The sequence below is a fragment of the Drosophila teissieri genome, chromosome X (assembly GCF_016746235.2).
Source record: "Drosophila teissieri strain GT53w chromosome X, Prin_Dtei_1.1, whole genome shotgun sequence".
NCBI classification, from domain to species: domain Eukaryota; kingdom Metazoa; phylum Arthropoda; class Insecta; order Diptera; family Drosophilidae; genus Drosophila; species Drosophila teissieri.
The window spans coordinates 3,767,366-3,778,552 of record NC_053034.1 but is presented as its reverse complement, the minus strand read 5'-3'; the positions used below and the strand labels follow the sequence as shown (position 1 = coordinate 3,778,552).

Sequence of the window (11,187 nt, the reverse complement as noted above, 5' to 3'; positions counted from 1 at the left end):
AAACGACTTGGGTTGGGCAATGATGTTTATACAAAATCACAAATGGGAATGCAACATAATTATTTATTACATTTTCAACTGAACTTGAGCTAACCCACGTTAAACGCCCTTAGGAGCTGCCCCTGTTTTAGAAACTTTTAAGATACAACGTCAATCCATTATGCCACCCATTAAGTATGACTTGTCCTTCTTCAATCTGCAGCTTGATTGATTGATTGATTGACTGAGTGAGCGGCGAGGCAAGGACCGGGCAAAAAAAGGCAACCAAATGCAAGATGAACCCGGATCAACCGATGTCAATGCAAAACGGGGCGCCGCCTCCGCCCCCCTCGCAGCTGACCGCCCACACAATCGCCGCGTCCGCCGTCACCGCTGCCCCGCCCACCGGCTCCATGGCCGCCCCCACAGCCCTGCACTACGGCAGCGGAATGGGGCCCATACCCACGCCCACTTCGTCCGCCGGCGGCACGGCCGGCAACTATGTGTCCATCGGCATCCTGCCCAGCATGTCGCCCGCCCAGCTGCCCCCGCTCCTCCTGCCCGCTCCGCCCCCAGCGACGACGACCTTCAAGACCACGCCCCTGCTGCCCATGCCCACGCTCGAGGACATTGAGGTGGCCAGCCAGACGGGCGGTGGCCAGAGCGGTCAAGTGAGTAGTCTATAGTCTAATCAAGCCTATAAAATATATAGTATGCATATAAAAGTAGTATGCAGATGCATTGTAGGTACTTACTTTAACTTTGTGCACTTTTGCAGGTGGTCGTGTCCTTGGCCCAAACTTCGATGGCGCCGCCGGGCATTTTGAAGTACCCCACGGCGGGCTATGTGAGCGACTTGATGGCACCGCCGCCCAGCCTGCCGCTCTCCATGTCGCTGCCCCATCCGCCGCTGCCGCTGCCGTTGCCGCTGACCTCCATTGCCGGCAGCACCGCCGGCAGCAACAACAGCAACATGAGCAGCAGCAACAGCAACTGCGGCACGCTGAAGAGCAATGCGAAACTGTTGCCGCTCCAGCTGATGGCCACGCCCCCCAGCCGCAAGGAGCCGCTCACACCCGCCCATCCGCAGGCGGCATCGATTCAGGCCCAAGCGCAGGTGCAGCACCAGCTGCAGCAGCAACACCAGCAGCAGCAGCATCAACAGCAGCAGCAACAACAACAGCAGCAACAGCAACGGCAGCGCAAGCGGCAGGGATGGTGCTCCTGTTTCAGTACGAGCGCCGGGGGTGGTGCCGCTGGTGGTGGTGGCATGGGTGGTGGTGCAGGGGAGAGCGGAAAGACGCCACCCGGCTACGGAAGCAAGGACAAGGAGAAGGAGAAGAAGAAGAGCCGCAAGGCCACCTCGCAAACGGTGTGGTCCGCCCTGCTGACGAACCTGGGCATCTGCATGCTGCTGCTGGCCTACACACTGCTGGGTAAGCAAATGCGGATCCGAGCTGGCCTAATTAATTCAATAAATTAGCCAGCGCATTTCATTCACATAGTTGTCAGCGACGGCAATTTAATTTCATTTAATTAATTGGCAATCGGGCATAGAGTCGGCTTTCATTTCAACAACCTGTGCTTGCGAACTGGAAATACCATAGATAGCACATAAAATCATGTTCAAGATGCATCGATTGAAGCGCAGCTTATATTGCTGATGCGACGAGTACTTTAATTGGCCTAATTACAGCTAATAATCTTTGGTGTTCATGAATAATATGCACATATATAACTCACTTCACTATAATTTAGATATAGTAGCTATAGTTTGGTGGCCTGAAGGAGCACTGTGCGTGACAGGCACTCACATATCATTTGTAGCATTTGTATCATTTGTATCATTTGTGCCAGTTGGCATTTCATTGTTGCGGCCACCCCAATTAACGCGGCATCTTCTTTCGGCCACGCGCTCGGCTCTCAGCTCATTTGCGCTTTTTTGCGGCGCGTGTGTCAAATACAGATAAAGATACAGATATAGATACAGATACATTTTCGGATTCGGATACAAGCACGCGGATGCGGATGCGAATGCGGATGGGCTTACACTAGTGGATAGCATTACTGTTTGCACGGATGCTTAATGTATCTTGTCACAGGGTTCGACGTTTAAATTAACCAACAACAGAAGATGGGCGGAACGCCGCCGCAGCCGCCGCACGACAACGTGATAAATTTAATTAATCATTCGCTGGCATACACACCCCATCCCCCTCCCCCTCCCTACTCCCTCCCCTCATCGCTTCAAAAACAAACGTCAAAATGGCGGCCGCAGCGCCAAAACTTATGTTTCACTCACACTGCCAGGAAAATGCGCGTATTTCCGCTACAGTGGACACTAGCATGTTTCTATCTGTACTCTACAAACAAATTATTGCCGCATTTTGGTACAAAGTAAAAGGGTTTTGTGAGTACTCATTATTTATTGAAATATGCTTTCATACCAGCGATGTTCAAGATGTGCGAATGCTGCAGAAACAACCACTGTGCGCAGTGGATTCAGCTCGGGCAGAGAGATTGACATAGAAGTATAGCGCAGTCATGTTTATGAGCGGGTATTAGGCAACCAAAAGGCGACACTTGACGCGGACTGACTCGCATTCCACGCCACCGGAAATCCATTTCCATCTCCGTCGCATGCCCCGAATCTCAGCCCCTTTCTCCGACTCCCTGCTCCTTTCTCCTGATTCTCTGACGGTGACGGCTGCTTTGACAAGCGATGGTAGGAGACACAGCAGCAACAATAGCAACAGCAGCAACAGCAGCAACAACAGCAACAATAGCAACATCAGCAACACCGACACAGCGGCAACATGGAGAAACACAACACACATGCGGCGGAAATACTTTAAACAAATCGAAAAATTCACACTTGTGTGTGCGTGCGACAGCTGGGCGAAAAAGTTGTCCCTTGTTAAGCGGAAATCATCAAAATGACACAAACAATTATTTAACTTTCGCTAGGCCGTGCGTGAGCCCGGTGACGTCACTTTACACACACACGCACACACATGACAGATGACTTACACCCACCCTCCCTCCCTGCCTTCCTGCCATTTCGGTTACAGCCAAAGTTACAAGTTGAACAAACAGGCCTATTTAAATTGAGAAAACTCTGCAGTTGCGAAAACCTTTAATTGGAATATGCTATCTGAAATATTCCAGCCACAATGAAAGCATTTAGCCCAAGTGGTGACTGCTGATGACAGGAACTATAGGCCATTTCTTTGACAAATGCATAATTACCGATACATTGGCCTGATATAAATTTCCCGCTCAATAAACAATAATCCCATGTCAGATTTTCCAGAGCGAGGAAAGCAGCAGCAAACTGAGAAAATAGCATGTGTCAGTGCTTCAGATTTGTGTCCGGCCCATCATCTTGGCATTTCCCCATCCGATCTGATCCGATCCGATTTTCCACCAGCCACCATTCACCATCCACTACCACCATTCATGTATTATTTTGAACTTTGACATGTGTTGGCTTTTGGCGAGGACATCAACTGCTCATTTCACACACATTCAACGCAGGCGACGTCGAGGGGCATCAAAAAATAAATGGAAACTTTGCTGGTAGGCAGAAAGAGGCGGAAAAACTTTTCAAAAACTTGACAAAATGTGTCACATGTAAGCGTGTGTATTAGTTGGCAGCATTAACATTAAATGAGTGACAGGAATCAACACTGGCGCTCGCAAAGGACCACGTCCTGTGGGAATTGTATCGATTGGCTGCCAAAAACGTGGCAGTTCAGCTGAACTTTAAAAGCAGGCTCAAAAGTGAAGTAAAATGTGCAGAATGTAAACTTACTTCACTATTTTCGTTAGATTAAACGGCGTTTGCACTTCGCACATCATTTCACTGTAGAATCCCCCATAAATTAGCACCAACATGGCCGAGAATCCCGCCATTCAAGCGTGCGGTTGAAACAGGAAGCTCTTAACTTGGCTCAGAACGATTGCAACACCTTCGAGATGCTTTATGGCCCAGGCCCTATCTCTCCTGCACCTGCATCCTTTCCCCCCTCCCCTTTGCCCCCCTATACCAAACAAATGAGTTAGCGTTCATATTCTGCTGGAAGTTTTGCGCACATGACATGCACCGAAAGAAAACTCGATCTAATGCACATTCAATTGGTAAACGTTGCTGATAGCTTAGGTGCACCTAAGGGCCACAAATATTCAAGCACTTTGCTTGGCAATTTCTGGCAGTGTGGCATTGCTGATGTTTGGCTTTTGTTCGCCATCCCGTTGCAGGATCCTTCATCTTTCTGACCATCGAGAACGAGGACTCGGCTTTGCTGCATCAGCAGCACACTCTGGCCAGCACCAAGCGCAATTTGGCTGGCCTCGGTATTGGCGCAGCGGGAATCGGGAGCAGTATCTATCAGCAGCAGCAAAGGACACCACATCAGCAGCAGCAACAGCAGCAGCAGCAACATCAGGCGGTACAGGGACGTCAGGGCGACAATGACACGCTGGCCGCTGCAGCCGCAGCTGTCGCCGCCCAAGGAATGTCGGCCGGAAGCGCCACTGCCGGCGGCCACAATCCATTTGGCCAGCCCGCATCCAGTGGCGACTTTGTGTACGGCCTGGACGGCATGGATGCCACCGACCTGGAGGCGGGCGGAATGCCACAGTTCGCCCTCTCGCCGGACACCTACGATGTGCGGCAGCGGACCATCGAGAATATCTGGGACATCACCGTCTCGCTGAACATCCTCTACAAGGAGAACTGGACGAAGTGAGTACTCTTAAATGCTAAAAGCATAAACTAATAAGTTAAAGCAAGTATTTCGATGTGTTAACTAAAAAGTTGATCTTCTTAATCGGGTGCCCCGTGCGTATACTTGATGCAAGCGTACTGGGCGTATACTTGATTTCATATATGCCTCACCGACGTGACTCACTCATTCCTCTCTCTCTCTCTCTCTCTCTCTCTCTCTCTCTTTCGGTATCTCCCTCACAGATTAGCCGCACTTGAAATAGCCAAGTTTCAAGACCAATTAATCAAGAGACTGAACGAGGATGTTATGCTGCAATTATCGCACGACGATGTGGCCAACGCCCCCGCCTCCTCGTCGTCGTCGTCGGGCGCCTCTGGTGTTCCGGGTAGCAACAATCCGGCCACGGAAGCCGTGCTCCTTCACACACACTATCACCATCATCGTGCCGGAGGCGTTGGGGGCGTGGCAGTGGGCGGAGGGCCGCCGCATGAGTGGAATTTTGCCAAAGCGTTTTTGTATTCGCTGACCGTTTTGACCACAATTGGTAAGTGCCAGTGGCCTTCTGCCTTCGCAGACACAAATGGGCGACTTTCCATCCCCATCCCCATCCCCATCTCCATAAGGGAGATGGAAACAATGACCCCCACACCCAGGCATGGCTGTGGGCCATAAATTTGATGTTCCAGCAACGGAAATTTGTTTTACTTGAATGGCGAGTGCGCTCGTGTTTGCAGGATACCAAAGGCAATAGCGGCTGACACTGCAAGAAAACTGCCTATCGTTGTGTATTTCATACAAATTATTGTGATGTGATCATTAAGGTGATGTAACGAATGCACTTAGCTGAGTCTCTTGAACGCCTTTCGCTGGATAGCATTTTTATCCCAGCTGAGTGCCATTTTTGGCCGTGTATAAAAGTGGGAAAAAGGGTTGGGGGCGATGGGGGGCTATGGGCATGACCCGTACACCTTTTGACACCATCGCATGAGTGCATTTGGGGCCGCAGCTACTGCTGTTGTTGATGGCAACCAAGGAGAATAGCGGAGTGGCCCAAAGAGGGGGGCCAGAGGGGGATATGTAAACGGGTGGCGCCAAAAGTGGTGGCTGAAAACGGTGTGCAAGTGGTGGCCACTGGCCAAAAGTAACCTCCGGGTTCGCGTAGCGAGAAGGGGGTGGGGGGCAGGGGACTCGATGATGATGCGCTCCCATGGTCACATCCATGGTGCAGGTTCCACAACGCAGCCAGAGTAATTTGCGCCATAAGAACTGCAGTGGTAATTGATTGATGTGCGCGCTTGAAGCGGGCTTAAAGTGTTATCGTTACCAGACAACGATTACTTATCGTGCGGATTGCAGGTGTCTATCGAAAAAAACGAACATAGTTCTAATAGTTCTAATGGATAAACGTTTTTTGCACATTAAATGTTTAAAAATAGATAATTTAAAGACATTTTCCATCGTCGCACAATCGAGAGCTTTTTGCGAAATAGATTTCCAGCTCTGTACCTTCAATTACCGAAACTAATTCGATAAGTCTTCGATTGCTGACTCTGTCGAGGATTTCTCAATTGGCATTTGTCAGCAGCCAGTGCCCCGAAACTCTGGCCAATTTTAAATATTGGTTTGTGGAGGGCCTAAACTTTTAAGCCCCCCAAAAACATTCATCCATCAGCAGGGGGCTTTCCCGCACCTTCTCCTTCGATTTTCCTCTGTAGCTCTGCAGCTTGGTAGCCACTTGCCGGATTTCCCAGTACGTTTTCCATGTACGTTTTGCCCTCTCACTTGGATGGTAATTTCGTAGGCCCAACAAACGAAAAAAAAAACAAAAAACCAACGAGAGGAGACAAAAAACCAAGCCGAAAGTCAAATATTGATAGAGCAAAACAACAAACGAAGCTATTTGCTTAGCCCGAATGGCCACACACACACACCACACACACACTCGCATTCTTCGGTTTTATGTCCGCATACATATACATATATGCAGGAATACATCGACACGACTTTCCACTTGTGAAAATGCTATAAAATAAAATTTGCAAAAATTTTCTGCTGATCTTGGCAGTTGATGCCAATGCCAAAAGGCCAGAAAGCAAATATAGGGCCAGAAACGGTCCCTCCCATCCATCCCATTACTAACCCACCATCCCCCTCCCCTCCCTTGTCCCTCCTGCAAGTGTGCATAAAAAGGGGCGGTGGGGGCGGGGCAGTTTGCAATTGCGTTAGTCAGCAGACTGCCAGGACATTTATATTAACATGACATCCTGCCAGCTCGCCACCCACTTCTTGTCCTTGTCCCTGCTTATTATTATTATTATTATTGTTTTTGTGGGTTGTGTTTATTTTTATTTTTGCTTTTTGTTTTTTTGTTTTACTTTTCGGCCAGCGAGTGCGGGGCAGCAGGTCTTCATTGTTCTTGGCCGGGCAGCCCGAACAATATGATTATGATTATTGGCCCGTGCCAGAGCTTCTGGCCAGAGGACTAAGCCACTTGAGCACTCGAATGCAGCGCCACATTTTCCGCTGCCTTACTCGGCAGTAATTTGGGCTTTAAAGTTTGCTAGGCTTTGTTGTCAGATCACCGAAAATCTAACTCCAAGTCATGGCACTATAATTATATATTATAATTATATATAGCTGAATTTAATTTCATTATTTGAGTGCCTGGCTTGAGAGCATTTTCATTTTCATTTTCATTCATCGAGAGTATCAGCCAGTTGAGCCTTCCTCAGCTGGCCACATCCTTGTTGCTGGCGTGAGTTCTATGATTGTCTTGGGCATAAATGCGAATTTATAGTCCGGCCAGCTCCTTCCATTGCCTTCCGCTGCCTCGAGATGCCTTCTGCTGTCGCTGGCACAATGAATAGGACCCCGGATCGGGATCGGCCAATCCCCTGGACGGCAATAAGACAAGTAATTTAGCTGCAAAATAATTTTAAATTTCATTTTCCATTTGCACACAGGCCCCTCCTCCCCACACACACACAGAATGAGACTGAGGCTCCATTGCCACATCCACATCCACAGCCACTATCATCAATTGCGCATCTTTGGGGCCCTGCGATTCCGTTTTATGCTCCACCATTTTGTGTTATGTGTGCGCATAACCGAAGGCCCATCGATGTACAAATGGGCCTCAATGAGTCCAAGTCCAAGTCCAAGTCCAAACTGGAAGTGGAAGTGGAAGTCGAAGTCGAAGGCAGATTAGGTCTAGTTGTTTATGGCTGGAGTGTGTGCTTTTGCTGGGAGCGGGTAATTGTATTTGCTTGGCCGCACACGCATATTCGATAAATAATTCACTCGCCTATCGGCTTAGTGCCCCCAATCTACCCCCCTTTCCCCAAGCACAGGCCATAAACACCAATAGCGATTTATTTGCATATTCGATAGATATCTATCGCGAGGCAACTCTGTGGCGTGCCTTCAATACGCAAGGCCATCAAGGTGATTTGCCCCAGTAATGCTACGAGTAATAATAATTATTACTTTCGCCCATAACCCAGTATCCTTACAAGACTGGCGTATCCTGTGGTCTTCATATGAAAATCTTGCAATATCTTTTAATGAAATATGTAGATGCCCCCGCAATCCCCACGACCTTGCCTAAACGTTATCCGTGATATTCCATGATATTCCGTGATATCCCAGCAAATTGACAGCGCGACAGCTGAGTTTTACAGCCCCCTCGAGTCGGGTCAATGGCAATATTATTAGCCATGGGTGGTGGGCATGGTGCTGCTGGTGGGGGGGGGGGGGGGGGGGGGGGGGTAGACTCCGGGTACAGTGGTGCAAATAAATCAGCCAAGTGTGGCCGAAAATCTTGCCCCAGATTGATTTATGCCCCCTCTACCCACTGTGCCGAGAGAGGGGGGCGCTGCCAAAGGGATGTACATAGATACAGAGATATAGATAAATCGAGGGGGGCACTTTCGGGTATGCTGAGCTGTCGTCTGCTTTGTGACACATTGACATTTTGGTCCTGCGGAGTGGGGGATTTCATTTAAATTTGCTGTCAACGCAATTACATGGTTACCAAGGTATTGGAAATCCGCTTCCTGTTTCACTCACTGTTGCTGATTTCGAGTGAAGTACACCCCTCCCCCGCTTACACAGAGAGAAAATCCCGTGATGCACAAGGTCTGTCTGAATACGACTATGACTGTGAGTACCTTATTTCTTTCCGTGCAAGCCGCAAAAAGTTCTCCGTTTTCAGTAGACCGACTGCAGGAGGCACTTGAGCACTGCCACATGTGATAGCCCCATATTGATTCGATTCGTTTTCGCACACAGCTTGCTTCGAATCTCATATGACTCACTTCCTTTGGGGGGGTGGGGGGACAGCATTTGTGCAATAAAAAAGAAAATAGAAGACGCGGCAACCAATAAACCACGCCTTCCCCACGTATAAATAAAAAACATATATCGCAAAACCGCCGACTGCGAAATGAGAGCAAAAAAGAAGCGAGTACAATAAAATTAAGAAATTTTCAAATTTATGCATGACACACCTGACGACGATTTCGTGTGTGCGTGTGTGTGTGTGTGTCCCACGCCCACCTGCTCAATTGCTTCCCCGCCCCTGTTTTCCTTTTTTTTTTTACCTTCCTTAGGGAGTTTCCGGCCTTAAGCTTGTTAAGCATTTTTATTGCCTCTGCCAGCTTAATTATTTTCGGTGCCCTTTACAACGTGGGCAAAAATGGCGAAAAGAAGGCCGGAATGGCGAGGAGTGGGGGTTTACCGGGCTTATATGTGAAGTTACGGCTCATTTGGGTAATGTCAATAAGTCGGATCTCTCGGGGGAGTCGCACAAATTGACTTCTGGCAAATTAATGTGAAAAACAACCAAAAAAAAGTGAAGCACAAAAAAAGGAAATTGTTAACGGAAATTTTGTTGCAGAGGGAAATCTCTTAATAACCAAACAATAAGTGGGGTCTTATATTCACGTACATACAAGTATGTATATGCCAAAAGTTATTTAAATGAAATATATAACGCAATGACTTTACATTGCAAGGGTTCCTTAACATGGTCCTCCGAGCCGGATTATTTATTTACTAGCTCTTAAAGCGTATTAAACGAAATGTATGCCAATTTACCATTGTAATCAATGAACTTCCCCTTTCACCAGGCTATGGAAACGTGGCGCCGCGAACGACGCTCGGGAGGATCGTGACCCTGGCGTACGCCTTCTTCGGCATCCCACTGACCCTGGTCTACCTGAGCAGCACGGGCAGCATTTTGGCCCGGGTGGCACGCGAGGTCTTCTCGAAGGCGCTGTGCTGTTGCCTGTGCTCGAACTGTGGCTACTGCTGCTACGACGAGAAGCGGATGGCCGAAAAGGAGCGCCGGATGCGGCGCAAGAGGCAGCAGGAGGAGCTGCGCAAGCAGCAGGCGGTCATGCAGGAGCCGTACTACGTGCGGGATGTCTTCCATGGCACGCCCGAAAAGGATGCGGCAGGTGGAGCACCGCCGCCGAATGCCGGCGGACCGGGTGGATCCGTTGGTGGCCTGGGCGACATCGATTCGCTCAGTGCCAGCGAGTCCAGGGGCTCCATGCACGGCCTGAGCATCTTGGCCCCCATCCTGCTCTGCTTCTCCATGATGATCATCTACATTGTTTTCGGCGCCGCCGTCTTGTATCGCCTGGAAAACTGGCCCATTCTGGATGGCATCTACTTCTGCTTCATGAGCCTGTCCACCATTGGCTTTGGCGACATGCTGCCGGGACTGCGACGCGAATCGAATGCCACCACCTGGTTTTGTTCGGTGTACATCATGTCGGGCATGACCCTGACGGCCATGTGCTTCAATGTCATACACGAGGAGATTGTCCATCGCATTCGCATTGTGGTCGAGTTCAAGAAGACGAGTGCCGCCAACTCCGGCGGCGGTTTGATCGGCGGCGGCAGTGTGTCGGGTGGTGCAGGTGGTGCTGGTGGCTCCATGATGGACGTGGCGCACGAGGAGGGTAGCCAGTACTATGTGCCGGCGTCCTGACACTACGAGAAGCGAGGACATCTCTACCAGCGCAACCCCACCGAAGAGACCCTGGTGACAGGTGAGCGCGCATTCCCAAATGCATCTCATTAACAATTCGGCTTCAATTCGCGGACCTCTCAGCCGGATTTGTTTCTTAATCCGGCTCAAAGGACCATTGCAACTGTGGTGCTGTAGTACTGTATGCATTGTTAATTGAAATCCCCCTAATTCCCTCAATTCACAGACACACCCACATCGCTGGTGCTGAAGGACTACGTAAACCACGAGCTGGTGCCCATCCTAACAATGGACCCCAATGGCGCCCGCCTGGCCCCCACCCCTGCCCCCGCCTACACGCCCGCCAGCACGGCGACGGGCATGCCCGGTATACCCGGTATGCCCGGTATGCCCGGATCCGGTGAAGTGACCACTCCCGGCAACAGCTGCATCGCCCACGGCAGCGACCCGGGCCTGGGCTACTCCTCGCTGAGCAGTCCG

At 49.9% G+C, this 11,187-nt stretch overlaps 1 protein-coding gene across 1 annotated transcript; it reads left to right on the top strand.

The window, feature by feature from the left end:
* Positions 1 to 275: 275 nt before the first annotated feature.
* Positions 276 to 10,707, top strand: LOC122624601. Its single transcript, XM_043804241.1, has 5 exons — positions 276 to 650; positions 758 to 1,415; positions 4,240 to 4,726; positions 4,952 to 5,253; positions 9,839 to 10,707. The coding sequence occupies exons 1-5, from the start codon at positions 276 to 278 to the stop codon at positions 10,705 to 10,707; spliced, it is 2,691 nt and encodes an 896-aa protein (XP_043660176.1).
* The last annotated feature ends 480 nt before the right edge of the window (positions 10,708 to 11,187 follow it).

What these genes read in the sequence shown, in the direction of transcription:
- LOC122624601 (XM_043804241.1), top strand. Translation starts at nt 276, where the DNA reads ATGAACCCGGATCAACCGATGTCAATGCAAAACGGGGCGCCGCCTCCG. An exon ending in GCGGTGGCCAGAGCGGTCAA is followed by an intron (nt 651 to 757) that starts GTGAGTAGTCTA and finishes GCACTTTTGCAG; the next exon opens with GTGGTCGTGTCCTTGGCCCA. An exon ending in TACAAGGAGAACTGGACGAA is followed by an intron (nt 4,727 to 4,951) that starts GTGAGTACTCTT and finishes TCTCCCTCACAG; the next exon opens with ATTAGCCGCACTTGAAATAG.